Raw genomic sequence first — 21,769 nt, forward strand, 5'->3', positions numbered from 1 at the left:
TTTATTTTGGGCGCCTGGGTGGCTCAGTTGGTTAAGCGACTGCCTTCGGCTCAGGTCACGATCCTGGAGTCCCTGGATTGAGTCCCGCATCGGGCTCCCTGCTTGGCAGGGAGTCTGCTTCTCCCTCTGACCCTCCCAACCCTCCCCCCTCTCATGTGCTCTCTCTCTCAGTCTCTCTCTCTCTCAAATAAATAAATAAAATCTTAAAAAAAAAAAAGAAGATTTTATTTATTTATTTGACAGAGAGAGCACAAGTAGGCAGAGTGACAGGCAGATGGAGAGGGAGAAACAGGCTCTCCACTGAGCAGAGAGCCGCATGTGGTGCTCGATCCCGAGACCCCAGGATCATGACCTGAGCTGAAAGCAGCCGCTTAACGGACTGAGCCACCCAGGCGCCCCTATGTGTCTCATTTTTAAGGTCAGATCCTCTTCTCAAGCCGGGCATAAGGAACACCAACTTTTTCTCAGGCATGATCGTGGGAGCTGGGGCTGTAGCAACGATTGAGTGAGATGAAGTCACCTTTTCCCTCCTGGAGCTTATGACCTAGCACATGCTGGTGCTCTGCCTTCCTGCGGGAGTTTTCCTTCCTCCTCTCTGACTGGCACATAAGCTGTGCTACATGCAGGATAATGTTTAATGTAATCCTAGCTTCTCGTTCTTGGTGGTTACTTTCTTTGTTGCCAGGTATTTAAGTGTTCAGTTACTGTTTCTTTACAACATCCATTCACCACCACCACCACCCTTTTAAAAACATTTTTGGCCTATTTATAGATTTGAAGCCTAAGGATTCCCAAAGCATGCTTTCTGGATAAGTAGTTTTACTGTAGAAGCAGTTTCCAGCCATTAAGCATTAGCAGTATTCTGGTGCCCAGAATACCCCCATTCCATGTCTCCTCCAGGCAGCTGAAGGTCTTCATTTTCTCATATGAAAACATTATTCATGGCGACCAAGAGCTATTTCTTGGTAATATACCTGACTTCTGTTAAAGGTTCATGAGTGGATGGGTAATACAACTGCCATACAGCCTTGAAGGCAACCATTTGGAACAAAATCCCGGTTTAAGAGGGAGACTGCCCATACTGAAGCTTTATCTTCTCAAGGCTTCTTACAGTTTATTTTGATGAGTATAGTGAAAGCACAGGCCATGAAATACTAGAAAACGTGGTACCGTCCCTGTAATTATCTGCCAGTGGCAGAGAATCTGCACTATACCTATGATGGCTGATTTAATAAAAATATAGACCTCCTAAGTAAGAAAATTCGCCTGAGATCTTGAAACAAAGTTGGCTGAGGAAACGGATTTGGGAGGAAATACAAAGGTGTCAGTACCGTAAGTCTTGGCCTCCTGCATAATCTAAACTATGACTGAGTTTGATATAATTGTATATCCCTTCAATTTTGGCTTTTGTTTAAGATGGGAAAATTGAAGCTTAATATATTGGAAATTATCATCACGCATTACTGAATACAGTTTAAAACTGGCTTTTTTTCCCCCCTCAGAACCTGTAAGTTCCATTCTTGGGTAAACAAGACCCAAGTTTAAACTTTTGGAAGGACTCATTCAGGTTTCTTTAACAGATCCCAAAATCTAGGACTCCACAAATCTAGCTAAACCAGAAGTACAGAAGCCTTTCTTTGAGTTGACAGCCTTGGAAATGCATATTAGAGTACATCCTCTCTATCTTATTATAATGATCCCTTTCCTGAAGGATTGAAAGGAAATGGTTTTTGAAAATCTGTGTCTACTTTTCTTTCTAAACTCCGGTCGGTGAGGGCTCTGAGAACATGACTCATGATTCATACAACTCAAGTTAAAAGCATAAATTAAAGAGTATAAATTACGTTAGTCTTCTGTGCGGAATTTGTAGGAGTCTGACTTTCTGTCAGGAAACTCTTAGGAACCTAACTTAGTATGCTGCTATAGGCTGTAATTTTCACGTCTGTCAGCAAGACATGCAGAGTATGTTAGAGGTGGTGGGAGGGAATCTCTTTCAAAATCCGGTTCGTTTTAACCTATTAGAAGAGAAGCTAAATACCTGTTTGACTTGAGTCAAAATTTCTCATCTGAAAGTGACAGAGAAGAGTCATGAGACTTGGTGTACTTTATTCAGGTATGCAGTTTGGAGACAGAAAAGCATCTGTTTGGGGCCACTGTTTTTGTTACATGCCATCCCCTCCACCCCTGCGGTAGCTGTTTGTTGTACTGTCTGGCACCTTCAGCAGATCTCTGTAGCTGCTGGTCTTCTGAAAGCCGCCCCAGTTCTACACACGGCGTTCCTAGCAGTTTCTCCCTGTGCTGAAATGGCAAGGAGGTCTTTGTTTCCTAAGTATGAGTGCCCCTCTGATTCATGCAGTTGGCTCAGCTGGCTTCATGCAGGCGTCGTCCCTGGGATGAATGTTTCACCCCTCCAGGATGCTGATCCTTCTTCACTATCCTCTAGTCCAAGCCAGTCAACTCCTGCCCATTCATTTTGACTGTAGCATAAATTATCGTTTCCTTTAATGATAATAAGGTACTTGGTGGCCGAGTAAACTTGCCTGATCTTGCCGTTCCATTCACCCCATCCTTTCTTTTGTTAATTCAGTTAAAGACAGAGTGAATAGCACCATATCTATCTTCTGGCCAGTGTCAGGATATACTATCTCAAGACAAAAGTAAAGCTTACCAAATATACTTCGGTGGACACTTTTTTAGAAACCAAGAACCTTTTTTTATTCTTTCAAGTTGGGCTCATTAAAGTTTGTCTATGCTCCTTGTCCCAGACCCAGTTGTACTTTCCAAAATGCATCATGTCCCTGCTATAAAGATTAGTCTGGTTCTTTTCCCAGCTAGCTTTAGTTCTATACTGAAAAACAAGCTGGAAAAGGAACTACAAAAGCCATTTGGCAGGCTGCTATTTCTCTGTCGGTTACCATGGAAACAGTGATGGCTGATTTGGGGGGATATTAGATAATAGCAGGAAGTTTGTGATGTGCTGGAGGTTTAGATGCCAGAAGCCTTGTTCTTCTAGCACATTACCAATGGATAAGCTCTGTCCTTCATCAGCTGAATCCTGAAAATGTGAAGGGCTTCTGTCCACCTCAGGCTCTGGTGAGTTGAAGCAAATTCAGTGTTTCTCAAGCCACTTTTCTCTCTAGAACCTTCTGAAGAATGTGGACCCTGTTCATAGGACCAGAAGAGATGGTTGTAAAACCACTTCCAATGGTGGAGGCTTTGAGAGCTCCCAGTGACTTAGAGTTCCTAGTACCTGTCTTTCTCATTGTTTTTTGGTCCACTCCTGGGAAGAGTGGAGTATGAAAAGGTCAGTTTGATCATAAATCCTGATATTTTTTCAGGACTTTAGAAGAAATGAGGATATTAGAATCCAAAATGCTATAATACTCACTAGCTTAAATTTGAAAGCTGGATAAACTACACGGGGCAGTATTTCATGGAGTAATGACTGAACCTCTGCCTCAGCCAGCACCCCACTGCTGCTGGTCCAGTCATCCATATCTCTTAATCAGCCCCTCTTCTGACTACAGCCGTCTGTTCCGAAAAGTTACAGGAAATACCGGAAAAAATTGTTGATAACCATCGTCTTTTTAATACATCCCTAAATGAAATCTAGAAAATCAGTTTTTATTTCCTGTTTCTGTCACTGATATTGGCAAAAAGCACCTATCCACCTCATTTATACTTTCTTCTTTTTTTGTAAATGGGGTGATAATTGGTACTACTTTATGGGAGCAAATTTGTTGCGCTAATCAGTGAATTTTTAAGCTGTTAAAAATGGTAGATGCCACAGTGACTTTTCAGATTTGGAAATTAGAAAAGGAAATGAATGGCAGGGAAGCCCAAATCCCAAGATTCCTTTGGCCTGTGAAATGGCATTCATTGAGGGAGTAGAAGGGGGACTCGGGGAGGGTGAAGTGGCCTGTGGACCAGGAAAGGTTACTGAGTTTTTGAGCTCCTGTCTCTAGGGCCATTTAATGGTTTGGAGAATGTGAGTGAGTGGGTGGGTAAATGAAAATGTACATGTTTGAGCCCATAAAGCTGAGTAGTTCTGGTAGGACTTGAGTTATCATCAGACGTGAAATCCTGTGGGAGCTGGAATCATCATTTGCTGCCTTGGGGCCTTGTCTCAGCTGGAATCCATGCCCTGACTGCCACTGGGAAGAATTAATTTTTGCCAAGGACGGCCCAGTTTTGTAGTACCACTGACAGTCTTTTTAGTCTTGGAAGAACAACCTTTTCCAAAGTGATTCATCATATTTGCATGTGCCATGTTTAGGAATGGGGTCTGCTTCCAAACTTGACTTTTTTAAATTGTGTCCCAGTGGTAGAATTTTTTCTCCCCTTGCCATACTCCTAAAGAACTATTCCTAAGCCTTCTGATGATGTTCTCCTCTTTCCCAAGTGCTGTTTTCATGGTAGATGACTGCTTGGCTGGGGCAGAAGAGGGCTTAGTGAATTTGAGGAAGGAGAAGCAGACCCCACACCAGAGTAGAGTGAGCAGTCGAGGAGCAGAGCAGGTGATGAGATGGGGAGAGTGGGCAGGGACCAGCTCATGCAGAGGCTCATGAGCCTCAGGAAGGAGCAGATTTTATGCACATTAAGAAGCCTGAAATGTGTGAAGCAGAAGAGTGACATGATCTCTTGGATAATTTTACAAAGTCAGTTGCTGCTATGTGGAGCCTGGACTAGAAAGGAGCACGCATGGAAGCCAAGAGACCAATTAAGAGCTTGTTATACCTCGTGCATACTTGGGACCAAGGCAGAGAAGGACAGAGATGAACAGATTCAATGACACGAGCTCAGAGGAGCAGGGATTTTTAAGAGAGGTATGGGAATAATGGTCTGAAAGTGTTAATGCGGAGTATCTGGCTGGCTGGATGTGAAAGACACCATCACTTTCCACGTGAGAAAGCTTCAGGGATTTGGAATCCTGGAGATAGCAAGGTTTCAATTAGGACACGCAAATCAAGGGAACATTCAGAGCACATGAGGTTGGAGATCTAGGGGTGTTTGCTCATCACTGAATGGGAATTCCGGAGGACACCATGGAAGGGTACAGGAGGGAGAGAGTGGGGGGAATTATGTCTGATCAGGTCACATCTAGGAATGGCTTGGGAATGAGTTATGTGGTTTTGATGGATCACTAGAGAACCCTGCACTTTTGCTGGGGCCTGGGGTCAGCTGGATGTCAGACATGGAGAGCATTTGTTTCTGGTGCTGCAGTCTTGGGTGGGAGCTCTTTCGAGATAGCAGTTCCTTTAAGTTGCATTTCTTGGAAATATATTATCAAGAATGGAATCATTATTACATTAAGCCTTCTGGTTTCAAAAGCACATTCGGTGTTGCTAGAAGGACTGTAATAGTGAGGTTTATTTTTGCTGAAATTCAGTAACTTCTTGCTCCCACACTGCCCTGGGGACTATGTTGACAACAAGTCTGAACAATAGACACTGTCAGCAGCATTTCTCTCTGTTTGCCTTTCCACGTGTTTCCGTCCGGAAGGAAAGGCAGGAGTTCTCATGCTAGTCTGGTCCCCAGTGCTAAGTTTTCGATGCCTACAGAGAGAGCCTCTGTTGCATTGAACAACTGCCCAGACCTCCCAGGCAAGACCTTGGTGAGGTCCTGACTTACTGAACTATTGAGATCACTGGGCATGCCTGATATAGGATGGTCAATCGCCCGTGCCAGTCCCTCATGCTTATTTACTGTCCTCACTTACCTCATCAGAACCTTCCATGCCAAATCAGTGCCAAATATCAGGAAAGAGTTGGATAAAAACTCAAAGATTTGTATGTGGCAAATGAGTATAGACCTGTTTTGAACAGATAACCTCAGTGATTTCAAATCTATATTTTTCCAGCCAGCCTTTTACTTTAGCAGATCTCATTTCAGAAACAGCTGCTTCTCTATTTATTTATTTTTTTAAAGATTTTATTTATTTATTTGACAGAGACACAGCAAGAGAGGGAACACAAGCAGGGGGAGTGGGAGAGGGAGAAGCAGGCTTCCCACGGAGCAGGGAGCCCGATCAGGGCTCAATCCCAGAACCCTGGGATCATGACCTGAGCCAAAGGCAGACGCTCAACGACTGAGCCACCCAGGTGCCCCTGCTTCTTTTTTTCAAGTAATGTATTTCAAGATCGATATTGAGGATGCCATCATTTAAAGTGTGGTTCGAGTCAGCAGAATAATAACTAGAGATGACATTGTGGGGTCCTAGTTTTATTCTCTTTCCATAATTTCCATAACTAATATATTTTGTTTATGTCAGATTAAAAAAACATTTTACCACTGTAAAGAGTAAGTGCAGCTCTGTTCTTGTATTGGTGCTATAGGAACAACTTTGCAGTCTAAATATAGCCACAAGCTTAGATGATCCATGAAGCAGTCTAGAAGCCAGCCAGGTTCTCAAGGGCAAGGGAACCCCACAATCTGATCAGGAAAACAAGCTGAAAAGAAATCTTTAAAAAAGCGAGTTGGGAGGTCGCCTGGGTGGCTTAGTCGGTTAAGTGTCCAACTCTTGATTTCGGTTCAGGTCATGATCTCAGCGTCGTGAGATCGAGCCTTGTGTTGGGCTCCACGCTCAATGGGGAGTCTGCCTGAAGATTCTCTCTCTGTGTTCCCCCCATGCACGTGTATGTGCTCTCCCCCCCCCCAAATAAATCTTTTAAAAAGCGGAGAGGGAGACATTATTGGCAGTCGTAATTTGGGAGGTAGGGCAAGTAAAGGGACAGCTGGCCCTCAGCAGGTTACATAGCTGTAGCATGGGTTGACATTTGGTTTTCAGTGACCATTTCAGTCTGCATAACTTGTCAGGCAGCAGCTCCACCATGTATGTGATCCTTGGACCAGAGACCTAGGGAAATCCCTTAATACCTGTTACCATCTTGAGAAAACCCTTTGCTTGACTCTGCAGACAGTCTTACATCTGGGGTGGTTTTTTCTTTGTTTGCTTGCTTTTGAGGCACAAATTCTGGAATAAGTTTTCTATGTCTGCAGTTTCCCTTTCCTTGCAACTGAACTACTCTTGAATCACCCGCTCTGTAGATCCATCCCCACCACTTTGCTAATATACAGATGCCACTGTCTGAAAGAACCTTTTCTCAATCATCATTCTGTTCTTCCTTGTAATATTGGTCCCTGTATCCATCACCTCTCTGCTTGAAACTCAGTCATCTCTCAGCTGCCTTTTCTGGCTGGAATACTGTGTTATTTTAGCTACTCTCATACTTTTCTCATTGCTGTTTCCCTGCCTCCTTTAAGGATTTTTCCTTTACATTCACCCCTACAATATAGACATTCCAGGTTATCTTTAATTTTGTTATTTTTGTTTAAATTAGTTTTTAGGAGATTATGAACTGGCTATAGATTATACATGCCAAATGAGCAAGGTCCATTTCTGTCTTATTATGTCCCCATTATTTAGCACTGTGTGTGTGTGTATGTGTGTATTTTGGTTGAATAAGCTAATAAACATGATTTCATTTGTTCTTATGGCTTCAACTGTTACATCTGTAGGTGGAGTGACTTCTGAATCTCTTATCTCCAGCCTTTTATCTCAAATTCAGGTCATCACTTGTATGTGTTCACGGGACATTTCCACTTATTTATTTGGTGGGGAGGGACACTTCCACTTATGACAGCACATGTGACTTCTAACCTGAAACTATAAAATCAGATTTATTATTCTCTCAGAAAACTCCACAATTCCACCTGCTGATAAGTCCATTTATATTCACAATATCACTGTTCTCTTGGTCAAGTTCACATGTAAGTTATTTTTATTTTTTAATTCTTTTTAAGATTTATTTATTTATTTCAGTGGGGGAGGGGCAGAGAGAGAATCCCAAGCAGACTCCCTGATGAGCATGGAGCCCAATGCAGGGCCCCATCTCATGACCCTGAGATGAGATCATGACCCAAGCTAAAATCAGGAGTCAGACACTCAACTGATTGAGCCACCCAGGCTCCCCATATGTAATTTATTTTTAGTTCTTCCCTGTTCTCTTAAGTATTTCAGTTCCCAAATCTTATTAATTTGTTCCTGAAATGTCTGAAGAATTCATCCCTCTCCTAGTGACCATATTTATCCCAGGCTCTATTTACCACATGTCTAAAATACTAAAATGTCTTTAATTCCCATCTTTCCTCTCTCAGTTCTATCTGATACCCAGATGCCAGATATTGTTAGGAACAGGTCACTCTCTCCCTGTCTCCTCTCTCCTCTGTCTCACAAATACTAATTGAGCACTTACTATGTATCAGGGGCTATGCTCAACTCTGAGGAGATAGCAGTGAACATGGCAAATACGCGGCCCACCCTCATAGAGGTCTTAGGATGTAGACAGTAATCAAATGAACAGAGAGAAATTACAACTTGTAGTTAGAGCTCTGAGTTTGGATTTTATTCTGAGTTCAGTAGGAATAAATGAGGTTATGACATGATCTGGTTTATATTTTGAAAAGATCACTCGGGCTGCTGTGTGAAGAATAGTTTGAGGAGAGGCAAGAGTAGGAGACTAAATAGAGGGTGGGAGACCCAGTGGTAGACTGCTGGTTTGGACTAAGGTGGTGGCAGTGGGGATGAAGAGAAGTGGATGAACTTGAGGTGTGTTTTTGAGGGTGACCAATAGAAGTTGCCAATAATATTTTAGATACAAGGGTAAGAAACAAGAATGACTCCCAGGTTTCTGGCTGAGTAGGTGTTGGATAGAGGTGCTGTTTACTTAGATGGAGGAGGAGCAGGGATTTTTGCATTCCACTGTGGTCCTGTTTAAGGAGGATTTGTAGATGGAATCAAGAGTTCCTTCTACATGCTAGGTTGGAGAGGCCTGAGACTTCCAGGGGGAAGTAGGCCACTGGCTATCTCGGTCTGCGGTTCAGATGACAGGCTTGTGCTAGAAACATCACTTGGGAATTGTCGGAACAACAACAGGAAAGTGATGATGATAAATACCGAATGTGTAGTGCTGACTGTGCCTGTCCCTGTTCTAAGTGCTTTATATTCGGCCCTCCAATAATCCCACAAAGTCGATACTGCTATTCTATCCCCGTTGTGCGGACGAGGTGGCTGAAGCACAGTTAAATCGCGCAGCGTGGCTTTGATAACTGCTGGTTGAACTGAGTTAGAACTAATAATGTAGGTAATATGGGAAGCTGTGGAGTCACACATCGTCATTCAGAGCAAGAGAATAGCTAAAGAGGAGCAGAGAGCCAAGATTGAGCTCACTGCTTTCATCACTTTGTTTTCCAACTCAGAAGTCTTTATTTGCTCCTACTGGAACAAAAGATAAAATGTCAGCTCCTTAGTCAGACTGTCAAATCTTTACATAATCCGTGCCCAGCCTACTTGGGTGTCTTGTTCCCTGTGTGATTGCACCGCTCCGTGAGATCATCTCTCTGCCCTCCCTTACACTCGCTCTCCTCCTTCTCGTTAACTTAAGTCCTCTCCAGCATTCAAGGACCCCCTGTAGCCTTGAAGCCTTCCCTGATGCCTCCAGTGCAGAAACCAATCATAGTTACTGCATGTCAGGTGCTTCCTGAGAGCTCAGGAAATGAGAAACAGGTAGCAGGCTCCTACTTTGTTCTTTCTGGTCATTTGTGTTTTGTTTTCATCAACATCTTAATAAAATGATGGAAATGTTTTAAATAAGTAGCTCATCTACTTTTAGGAGGATCAGAGATGACTTGGAAAATCAAATGTCTCACTGTAAATTGAGATCATTAATTTGGAAGTATATTTTGCTTTGAATGGCCATTTCTGCTTGAGTTGGGTCACTGAGATTAAGAATATATACTTGAAATTGTATATGTGTCCTGAGCTTTCTATCAGGCACTACTGTGTGGAATGGCAAAGCAGGATCAGAGGACCCCAGCAGATGACAACTGGCCTCGATCGGGAGCTTCCGGGCCAGATAGGATGACAAGACGTGGGCATAAGAGGAGTCATGATGGGTCCATCAGCAGCAGTTGGGCAGCTCTTGAAGTGAATCTGGTTCTCAGACTTGTTTATACTGCTTAGCGTTTTTAAAGAGATTCAGTTAGGGCGCCTGGGTGGCTCAGTTGGTTAAGCGACTGCCTTCGGCTCAGGTCATGATCCTGGAGTCCCGGGATCGAGTCCCGCATCAGGCTCCCTGCTCAGCAGGGAGTCTGCTTCTCCCTCCGACCCTCCCCCCTGTCGTGTGCTCTCTCTCTCTCATTCTCTCTCTCTCAGATAAATAAAAAAATAAAAAATAAAAAAAATAAAGAGATTCAGTTACTTGCCAAAATTTATAACTCAGGAGATTTCACATAAAAATCCCATTTATGAGCTTCCCTGGAAAACCCAGAAAATCAGACAACCCTGAGGGAACAATGAGCTAGAGTGACACCTGTCTGCAGGCCCCATGCTCTCTGGTTGTCCATGATCCCCACTCCCCACTGCATTGCATCCTGCCCGCACTCCTCATTTATGCTACTTGCTGGTGTTTGTGACCGTTACAGGTCAGTCAGGGTGCCATGTGATTAGGACAGGAAATGTTACGGGATTTCAGAAGGAATAGAGATCACTTTGGAGGACACAATATAGTGGAAAGAATATAAGCTTTAGAGCTAGGCAATCTAAGTCCAAATACTAGCCCTGCCTTCCTCCTGCCAGCCTTCTGCCTTAGAGATGTGCTTTCCCTCCAGCTCCCTTTGCTTATGATAAGATGGAAAATATCACCTCCCTTACAGGGTTGTAGTGAGCATGAGCAATGGTGTACATATAGTTCCTAACATACCTGGCACCTGGGCAGCATACACTGTGGTTGATCCTGTCCAAAAAGTCTGGCAGGATGCCTTGGTTTAAGTATTTGGAAAATGTTATAAAAAGAAGCCTTGGGGGGGGGGGGGAAGCCAAATTCCAAGTAGGTTAAAGAGTGAAATCTAAAAAAATGTAAACCTTTTTTTTTTGTTAACCAAAAAGGAAATGCAATTGTATATTTAACTTCCCCCAGGATGAGAAAAGACTTGCTAAGCATAAAAACCATGAGGGAGAACCAAAGAAAGGTCAGAGATGACTCTGAAAGTTTTTGAGCTACTCTGTGTTAGATATCAACATAGTTAAAGGACAAATAGCAAATGAGAAAAGTATTTGCAGAAAGTATGACAAAGGGTAAATATCTCACTATCTGTGGTTACAGATCAATAAGAAAAATACTAACGTCTGTAGAACAATGGACAAAGAATGTGAACACAGAATTCATAATACAATAAATGCAAACGGCAAATAGGCGTGTGAAAAAATGTTGAACCGGGTTAGTAGTTAAAGAACTCTCTGTTTGAATAATGAATTGTTACTTTCCCACTAAATTTTTTTTTCATCATTGTCAGTTGGTAATGTTCAGTATTGGTAATGTGACTAGAAGATAGGTACTGTAGTATTTTCCTGATGGAATTATAAATTGTCACAACCTTTTTAAGAAGGCAGTTTGCTACTATAGGTCAGACTGCTTTAAAGTTCATATCCTTGGATCCAGTCATTCCATTTTTGAGAATATATCCTTAGAAAAATACTCAGGAATGTTTTGCCCAGGATCTACTTGTAGTAGCCTTTTCCTTCCTTCCTTCCTTCCTTCCTTCCTTCCTTCCTTCCTTCCTTCCTTCCTCCCTCCCTCCCTCCCTCCCTCCCTCCCTCCCTCCCTCCCACCCTTCCTTCCTTCCTTCCTTCCTCTTCCTTTCTTTTCTTCTTCTTTTTTTTAAGCAGTATGGGTATATTAAAATCTCAGTGTCCAGCAGTGTGTACCTCATTGCTATATTCTTAGCATTAGCACAGTGCCTGACATATACGGTGGTCAAAAAATATTTGCGAGTTTAAAGAAGGAAAGATATGTTCATATAAAGGAATATTATATAACCCCATTTCTGAAATACCGTACATTTGAGATTTAAAAACATACAATATAATGTTCAAAATGTAGAGTACATAATTCTATATAGAGAATGTTCCCTGTACATGCATTGCATGAATTCTGGATGATAGGATTATGTTTTCTTGGTGCTCTTCCTCATTCAGCACATATTTATTGATGTGTGTGATGGGCACCGAGCATATTTCAAAAGGGCAAAACAACATAGTCCTCTGTTCATGGAGTTTAACAGAGAGAAGGAAGGCAGGCATCGAACCAGTGATTTCCATGTGTCATTTACTTTAGTGAACTTGTGTCACTTTTATTCTGTAGAGAGAAAAACTCTGCTGCTGATGATTTTCAAGCACTGATTGTTGGTTGTAATTTCTAAGACACCTTTTTAGGACAAGAAAGGAGCAGTTACATGAAAAATCTACATAGAGCTTATAAAATGTGAAGTTACCTTTTCAATGAAAACAAACATGTTTAGGTTTCCTGTCTGTTGAATGGTTAGTAATGACAGAATGACAAATACACCCAGACTTTTTCCCCTAATAACCATTTTTCTAAAGGAAGCCAAATAGGCTTGTGTCAGGAGGCGGAGGTGGGAGTATAGAACTTCAGGAAGGCCCAGCACTCCTTGGGAATCATAATTGCATGTTTTAATGAACTGGCTGTCCTTGGGGAGGAGGGGAGAGTGTTGATCAGAATTAATATAAAAGTATGTATTTTTTGCTTTTTTCATCTACTTGTGAAATTTCGTGTGGAAAACCAAATCATCAACAACAAAACCCACCCTGTAGACTGATTGTGACCCTAAAAAGCCTCTTTTTAAAAAGTAAGCTCTATGCCCTATGTGGGGCTTGAATTCACAGCCCTGAGATCAAGAGTCACATGCTCTACTGACTGAGCCAGCGAGGCACCCCTAAAAAGCCTCTTTTTACTGGGATCATGGATGGAAAATTTTATCCTAAGCCGTGTTTTTTTAGGGGTGTGTTCTGTTTTGTTTTGTTTTGAAGAAAGACCTGAGTAAATCAAAAGGGTCACAGAGCTGTGTTTTGGTAACTTAACCATGCTTAATAGCTGTAAATGCACTCCTCTAAACAGTCTGACCCTTGCTTCTAGCATTGCTTATCCATTTATCAGTTTGGGCCTTTATGCACAGCCACATGAGCTCCGCTGGCCTTTTATCTGCTTCCTAAGTGGAAAAAGTCTCTGTGTGTCTTGGTTAAGTTAAAGGGTGGCTCTGGGGTCTGTTGGCACTCTGTCCTCAGAAGGACACATTTGTGAGCTCTGTGTTGCCTTAGTAGAATCCCTTGCCCTCTTTTCTATCTCCTACAGATTAGGAATGCACTTTCTGAGCCAAGGATGTTGGAGGGGACAAATAGCAAGCAGCAAAGTGATGACATCACCTCGAATAGTGGGTGCCCTGGGTATCGCTCTCTTTTGGGGACTGATCAAGAGTAGCTCTATCCCAAGTGAAAATTCTCCCTCTTCTGCTTTTAGGTACAACTAAAGATTATATTGGATGTATGTTTAAAAGAAACCTGAGGCTTTCTCTCATTTGAAAAATTCAGATCTTAGGAACATAAAGTGAAACACGGCTCTGTTGAACATCACTTTCCATTAGGGCTGATATTTCCCCTTTGCATATGGAATTCTCTCTTACTTGCTGGTTCTATTCCCGCCATGTGTTTCCAGGCAGAATTACAGTGCTCACCCCTTCTCTTCCACTGGCCTTGGTGCCCCTTCCTTCCCAGGAATGTTTTTCCTGTTCGAAGAGTTCTTGGTCTCAGGATTGGCTTCATGTCTGGTTCAGCGCCTTTCCTCTCTATTTTGTTTTGCGACCCTCCTTGTGTCTGTGGTTGAGTTACAGAAGAAGGTCCCACCTCACTCCCTGAGGATGCAGTATACAGAGGGCAGGAGAACACCTGCTCCTCGCTATGTTGAACCTTGATCTGGTAACTGACTTTACAGCTTAAATCAAGAAGCCTTGAGCCCTCTAATCTCATGGATGATGCACTCCCTTCTGGTATGTTTTCTCCAGTACGACATACATCTCCTTTGGTTGGAATCCTTTTTTTCAGAGAGCCGCCTTTTGCTTCACTGAGATGCAGCTGGACCACCTGAGGACAGGGTCATCTTCCCACCGCTCCCTTGTTGGCTGAGGGGTCAGAGGTTAATGCTTCAGCACTTACTTGCTACTGGAGAAGAAAAGGTGGCAGGCACAGTTAAAATCAATCACTGAAACCAAAAGTTATTTCAAACATTGCTTTTATCTTCTGCCTGTAAAAGTTATGACTGTGCTCCACAAAGTCACTGCCAGGGGCTGGGACCTGGAACTTAAACTGTTTGTGCAAGTTCATTATTGTTTTGATTTTGATTTTCCTGAGGGAAATCATTGTAAATAGTTGTGTTCTCAGAGGCACCCCTACAGTAATAAACATAAACACAGTATTGCAGGGAAATCAATCCTGCAGTAACCCAAATGCAATCCCTTGCATCAGAAGTGAAGTAGATGAATGGGTGGATCTGCCCAGAATGGAAGAGGAAAGATCAGGAAGCTCGGGTCTCAACTCTTGACAAGCTCTTTGTCAACTGCGAAGGAGGAGTGACCCCCACCTTTTGGCTGTTTTGCAGGCCGTGCCTGAAGCTTCATTAGAGTACTGGACATGAATTGACTTTGGGCTCTCTGGAAGAGAGGGGCAGTGTAAATACAAGGCATTTCTTTTTTTTTTTTTTTTTTTTTAAGATTTTATTTATTTACTTGAGACAGAATGAGAGAGAGAGAGCACATGAGAGGGAGGAGGGTCAGAGGGAGAAGCAGACTCCGTGCTGAGCAGGGAGCCCGATGCGGGACTCGATCCAGGGACTCCAGGATCATGACCTGAGCCGAAGGCAGTCGCTTAACCAACTGAGCCACCCAGGCGCCCAAATACAAGGCATTTCTATCTGAAGTGCTCAGGAGTTGTGACCTACGCTCCAAGGCTTAAACAGCCAGTCTCAGTTTGCAGCCCTGTTCTGGTCAAGCCAGAGCTCCCTTCTTTAAGAAAATCTTGCTGTTGACTGTTCTGGAAAGAAACAAGAATGTATCTCCAAGACACCAGAGGAGCTATAGGAAGAGTCGTAATCAGTTTTAACATAGGTACCCATTAGTGAATTAGCGTGAAATGTAAAAAGGCGATGAGAACGTACCACACCATGTCTTGTTTAAAAGCCCATTTTTTCCACACCGACTATGGCAAAACACAGAGCACAGCATAAAGCAGATATAAAGAGTTCTTGTATAAATGACTTCACTTCTTCAAGGCCAGAATGGGCTCTTCTGCAATGTTAGATGCTGATGACAATAATATCTGGCACTTACACTGTATTTAATATGTGCCAGTCTCCAAGTGACTTACACAGACTGCCTCTGTGGAGGCTCACAACAGCCCTGGGTGGCAGGTCCTGTTGTCATCTCCATTTTACAGATGAGTAAATTAAGGTAGAGAATGGTGACACAACTTGCCTAAGACCAGACGGCTGCTGTGGGCAGAGCCAGTAGATGAACCCCTACAGCCTAGCTGCGGAGGGGTCTGCATTTCTTGACCACTATCTGGTTCCATTGCATCTTGATCACACAAGCAAACAATGTAGTGCAATGAATGCTGTTTTCTAGGAAGAGAACGGAGACTACACGTATGTGGAAAGAGTGAAGATACCCTTGGATCATGGGACCTTGTTAATCATGGAAGGAGCGACACAAGCTGATTGGCAGGTGAGAACATGCAAGGAATTTGGATTCACATGGAGGCAGTGCCCTGACGGCTTCTGATTATTCATTTATCTAGTAAATATGGTGAAAAGCAAGTTGCTTTTATCATGAGCGAGAGGCGGTACAGTGATAACCATTTTCAAGTTTTGATTCTGACAGTCAGAATGGACCTCTGTAGCAGTGCGTCCAGTAGAACTTTCTGTGACAGTGGAAATAGTCTGCATCTCTTTAAGTCCCCAGGTAGTAGCCACTGGGCACACGCAACTATTACTGATCTTCTGAGATGTGGCTAGTGTGTTGAAGGACTGAATTTTTAATTTAATTTAAATTCATTTCAGTAGCTTCAGGTAGCCAGTGGCTGGCTATTGGGCACAGCTTCTCACCTTAGGCTGTGCTCTTCTAAAGCCAGGTCATCTTTAAGGTGTGCAAGTTCATGGAAGAATGCTTAGCATGGGAGCAGAATCTCATGCCTGCCTTTGGTCTCAGTCATTTATGTGTTGCCTTATGAGATTTGGGAAAATGGCAGGAAGCTGCGAGGAAGAACAACAATTAGAAAAGATAAAAACAAAACACCTCACTGTGAGGGCGCTGGCTTATCAGAGTGATTGGGGGGCGGGTTTACTTCAGAGAAGAAAACCTTTCTCCACAAGACTTCAAAGAGCTTATTGATGCTCATGGGGGGTTAAGGAAAGACGAAGTCAAAATATGTCCATGTCGTCATAAATTTGTTTATGTCAGAGTTATTTGTATTTCCGTTTAGCATCGAGTGCCCAAAGAGTACCACTCTAGAGAACCAAGAATAAACCTGACCTTTCGGACAGTTTATCCAGACCCTGGAGGGGCGCACTGGTGATGTGAAATCTTAGAGAGAAGCTGTGCTGAGATTGAGCCAAGCTTCCGCTGTGAAGAAACTTCCAGAGGCTGGTCCAGCTGATCTCGTGGGGCGGCTGTTTGGAAGACAAGGATGAGATTTGCTTCCCAGCCTTGGAGTCCTATTAAATGACAGCTAGCAGTTCATGTTCATACTATGTTTACTGCGGGAACAGTACTCCCTAATCACATCTTGAAATCACATATCTTCTTTAGGCAAATTAAAAGCTGTTGTGGCTGTGTTCACGGGTGACTGTCTGTAAGCAGTTTCTCTCCTGCCCTCCCTGCTTCATTTGAGGCAACGTGAATGGGCTTTGCCTCCAGGGTAAACGTGCACGTGTTTGTTCCTTGTGACTTCGTGAAGTAGGATATAAATATGTGTCAGCAACTCTGGAGCCCTCCGCAGGCAGACAGCTGCCGAAACCCAAACAGAGGTGGCCTCACAGAGCCTCGTGGAAGTCTGCCTTGACTCCTCAACATCTTGGCTTGCGTGCTTTTGCAATGGAAAGCTGCATATTCTGGGAGCACTTTATTTAACCGAGTCTCCTTCCTGAGACAGACCCAGACAGGTTACAGGCCTCTGAAGAAAGAGTGGAGGCTTGGGCGCCTGGGTGGCTCAGTTGTTAAGCGACTGCCTTCGGCTCAGGTCATGATCCTGGAGTCCCGGGATCGAGTCCCGCATCGGGCTCCCTGCTCGGCGGGGAGTCTGCTTCTCCCTCTGACCCTCCCCCCTCTCATGCTCTCTGTCTCTCATTCTGTCTGTCTCAAATAAATAAATAAAATCTTTAAAAAAAAAAAAAAGAAAAAAGAAAGAGTGGAGGCTGTGTCCTGTAACCCAGCCATCTTTAGGCAGCCGCCTGGATACTTGTAATACGAGAGAAAACTGTCCCCTCAGAGGGAGAAGTTAATTGAGTGATGTCATGAGACATTTAGGCCGAAGAGCAGCAAATGTCCTGCTAGTGACAGCTGTCCCACGTAGATGAGTTTCCCCTAGAGAATGACTGGAGTCATTTAAACCCAAGCCAGAGAGAAGCAGGAGCAGTCCTGTGGGGATAGACTCAGTTACCTAATAGTTGTCTTTACCTGAAGTTCCAGGAGCCCTGTGACGAAGGCTGTCTTCTGACTCAGTGCTCTCTTAGACACAAGTTCCCGAGATTCGACAGTTAGTCCATGATGTCACCAAGGTTCCCAAAACAGAACAGAGTGGCTGCCCTTTCTTGCATCATAAAATCACATGTCTTCTTGACCTCTTGACTTAGGAGCACTGTGCTGCTGGGTTGATTCCAAACCAAGATAGGGAAAACTCGAGAGAAAATGGAATCAAATGGATGAAAACAGGGCAAGAGAGTTAGAGTTTCCATAGCTGCCTGCTGCGAAAACGTACAGAGCCTTCTTTTGATCTTGTTTCCATTCCATGCTAGAAGACGAATGGCCTCGGTGATGGTGGTCAAGTGCCAAAAGCTGGCCAGGCTCTTCCCCAGAACTCAGATGCAACACCAGGCCTGGCGGTCCCTGCCTTCTGACAAGCTTTCTGGCTTCTTACATTGGGGTTCCCCTCACACTTTTTTTTAATGTTTTGCATGTGGATAGCTCCTTTCTGTAAGAAATATTAAATGCTTTATAAAATCTGAGCATCACAATAAGCCTTTCAATGAGGGCGATGCAAATGGCCATAAAAATCAAATAAAACCTCTAATTCCGAGCTGTTTTCCTATTAAACAAAACCTGACCAGGGTGGTAGAGCCAGCTTCAGTTGTGAGTTTGATGCATGACATGGGGAAATTCCTCTCGCACAGACGAAAGAACTGGCAGATGGCTCCCAGTCTCACGGCATCCCTCCTAATGTAGGGTCATGGCCTTCTCTTGTGTTAGCTGCACATTTGATCTCTTCACTCATCACGGCTATGGCTGTCGGGGAAATGAGTTCCTGCTCCCAGCCCACAGCCTGAGCCACTGGCGGGACTTCTTCAGCTTAGAGCAGCAGTCTTGGCTTTTGTTTCTTGCTGCCCAATGCTAGGACTACCCCCCCACACACACACACACCTTTTTTAAAAAAAAAAACAACTAAGATAATCTCCCTTTTGAAATGACAAGTAGGTCCTTGCCATGGAGTTAAAGGACAGGGTTTAGGACTGCACAGAAATTTTCAGAACCTGGCAAAGGATGCTCCGTGACTGCACCAACCCGTTGCTGTGTTTTACTGGCCGTAGATCTTAACTAGGAATTAGGGGCTGAGCTACTTTGCCAACATTACTTGTAAAGCAGAGGCAGCAAATACAACAATGTAGCATGAAGAAAAACAGCTTTAGTTTTTTGCTGCCCTTTTTTTGAGCTTTAATAACCAGCCAAGAACTGTCCTGGAAGCTTTTTCTATGTAATCCTGTGTCCTTCCTAACAGCCTGGCAGGAAAGAGATGCTCTTCCCATTGCATAGAGACCAGGCAGCTGAGCCCCCCAAGAAGGGTTAAGTGATTTAATATGACTTCAAAGCAGCAGAACCAGAATTCAAACCACAGGTGAATCCTTAAACTGTGTGCTTTTTCCTCTGCCATGATGAATTTAGGCAAAGTAGTTTACTGGGCATCCCTGAGAGCCTGAACCTCAGCACTTGCTCCTGCAGAGCTGGCCACCCAGCTCACCCTGGGACCCCATGGGCAGAGCTGACTACCAGACCACCTTGTTTGTCCTCTGGCTTTCCTGTATGTGAGGACAGGCATCTGTATCTCCTCTCTTCCTGATCAACACTAGCAGCTCCTAGTCCGAAACCGTGTTGCCAACTGGACTCATAATTGGCCATTTAACTAAGGAAGCTCATTTTGAGGGGAGAGAATCCAGTTTCTGGCAGGTTAAATTCTCATCCAAACTTCCTGTGACCCAGAACAGTGTTTGCTGATCGTATCCCAGCAGACTCTCTGAGGTGGATGCATGGTCCCGTCCTCTCTTCATGTTTATCTGTGAGTACCTCTGGGGGCTCTGAATGACACCCAAACTCAGCATCAGGCTTCTTCGTGATACTTAACAACAGCACTACTGAAGTCAGCAGACAGCCCAAAGAAACGGGTCGGGTTGTACACTAAAAATGTCTTGACGACAGGCAGCTTGCTTCAGAACAGTGTGCATCCAGCATCAGGTTGTATCCTCCATATGGAAATCATGATCCATGTTGTTGACTAAACCACTGACCACGGTGGAATGGACAGCTCCTAATAGGTTTAGGTCACGGCTCATAAACCTGACATTTCCTTGTGGCACTCACTCTCTGCGTGCTCCATGGCTGATACGACCTTGCCCTAGTGCATGGCAGGTCTGCCTGGACCTGGTGGGCGAGTGGCACGGTCTCCTGAATTGTGTCATGGCAACCCCACTGGAGTGAAGTGGGTCCTGCCCTGAGCAGAACGCTCCAGTCAGAGGACTGTAGAGAAATCCCTGACACATGATGGGTCCCTGCCCTGCTGGGAATACTTCTTCCTTGAATTCTGGCAGCTTTTACTTGGCTGCAGAATGTCCAAGACCCACTTTGCCTTTTCTGGTCATAAACACTTGTAAAGTGTTGAATCTGAAGTCTTGATTGCTTTATTTTTCTGAACAATGCTTTTGAAAGAGCCAAATGTTTCCATGGTGATGCATTCTGTTTGTTTAAATCTTTACTTATACATGGTTCCACCCACTCGCTCTCCTCAGAAGGACCTGGTCTACAACCTCTGCCCCCCTTCCCATTTTCTCTTTGGAAAGAACCCTCACAGGAGGCCCAGTCAGTTTTGTGCTGCTGGAATCCAGTCTTAGATATGGCGATTCCTGTGTCTGAGGGTCAACAGGGAAATGACGTTGATGTTTATTTATTAAAGTGGAACACAGACTAACGGTGCCTTTTCCAGCTGGCTTAGTCTTGCTGCGCCAACTTGCAAGTGCCTTTCCCAGCCTGTGCACAGAGGCCCCTGTTGAGCTAGGCTATTTTTCATGTTAAAGCTGAGCGAGGGGCCTGGTGTCAGAGAGCAGTATAGGAGGACAAGGATGAGTGAGGCAGGACATTTGTAGCCAGCATTACCGAAAAGACTACTTTCTCAGGTGAGCCGACTCTGTGCTGACCAAGGTATGTGTGACAGAGTTGTCATTACAGTTAAGTCTGTGCTGTCACGCACCCCCCCACACACACACTCCCTGAACACCAGGGACAGTCCTTTTTCTCATGGGGCCTCCCCAAGTGTGGGCATGTTCAGGCAGGATCCTGGCCTCTGACCCCACTAGCTTTTAACTCTGGACACAGATGATAGGTTTCTGGATGGGAAGGAAAGGTGAAAGCCAGAAGGGAGTTGGGCCTGTGTTGGGCCTGGGGGTACCTGGGTGGCTCCTTTGGTTAAGCATCCAACTCTTGGTTTCCACTCAGGTCATGATCTCGTGGGTCATGAGATCAGTCCCTGCATTGGGCTTGGCACTCGGCACAGAGTCGGCTTGAGATTCTCTCCCTCTCCCTCTGCCCCTACCCCGACTCTTGCACTTGGGTGTGCACGCGAGCGTGCTCTCTCTCTAAAATAAACCTTAAAACAAAACAATAACAACCATGTTGGGCCTATTACATCCCTAATCTGATTTCTTCCTAAAAGTGACCCTAATGAGGTCGGTGTTTTGTTTTTTAATCAGGTGGAGGAACATGTACCTAGAGGATGATCAGATCCTGAGATCTGGTGTCCCGGGGTGGGCTGGAAGAGGCCTGCAGGGCTGCTTGTCAGTAGACCTTCTGTGTTGTCTTTGGGCTTTCCCCAGCCCTGGGGACAGCTGCAGCCAGAGTCTCCTGGGGCTGGAGGGACTGCTTTCTTGGTCCCTTCACCGGAAGCAGCATAGAGACCAGTCGGAGCCTGGGAGCTTTTCCCCTGGGGCAGGAGACAAGAAGTGGGCTCTGGAGGGGCTGTGTGATCAGGTTACAGTTAACCGCCTACTGCAGGAAGGGCCTGCTGAGCAGCACGTGTGATGATCCTGATGCCCCCTGAAAAGGCCATCAGAACGCACCCTGCTGGCTAGATGTGGCCAAAATGTTTCCTGCTGCAGGTGGTTGCCTCCCCCTGTCCAAGAGGCTGCCTCCCCCTGTCCAAGAGACTAGGGCAAGAAGCCACCCTCCAGGCCCTTCTACAGGTGCTGTGATGACGGAGTCTGTCCCTATGCCACTTGTCCCCACCCTGCCATTCTTGTCTGTACTTGGAGAATGGCATGGGTGGGGCCCTCTAGGAGGGGAATCCACACCTCCAAAAACAATTCGGGTTGAGGGCTGTATCCTCCCTGCC

General features: G+C 44.5%; 1 protein-coding gene across 1 annotated transcript in view; it reads left to right on the forward strand.

Moving 5' to 3' along the window:
• ALKBH3 (alkB homolog 3, alpha-ketoglutarate dependent dioxygenase) overlaps positions 1 to 16,747 on the forward strand; it is a 34,297-nt gene extending 17,550 nt beyond the window's left edge. Inside the window, exons 8-9 of the mRNA XM_035013711.1 lie at positions 15,529 to 15,627; positions 16,385 to 16,747. Of these exons, the coding sequence (XP_034869602.1) occupies positions 15,529 to 15,627; positions 16,385 to 16,477 (192 nt within the window). The 3' untranslated portion in view covers positions 16,478 to 16,747. The remainder of the gene's footprint in view (positions 1 to 15,528; positions 15,628 to 16,384) is intronic.
• Positions 16,748 to 21,769: the final 5,022 nt, after the last annotated feature.

The sequence above is a fragment of the Mirounga leonina genome, unplaced genomic scaffold, assembly GCF_011800145.1.
Source record: "Mirounga leonina isolate KUSES-001 unplaced genomic scaffold, KU_Mleo_1.0 Mir_166, whole genome shotgun sequence".
Classification (NCBI taxonomy): Eukaryota; Metazoa; Chordata; class Mammalia; order Carnivora; family Phocidae; genus Mirounga; species Mirounga leonina.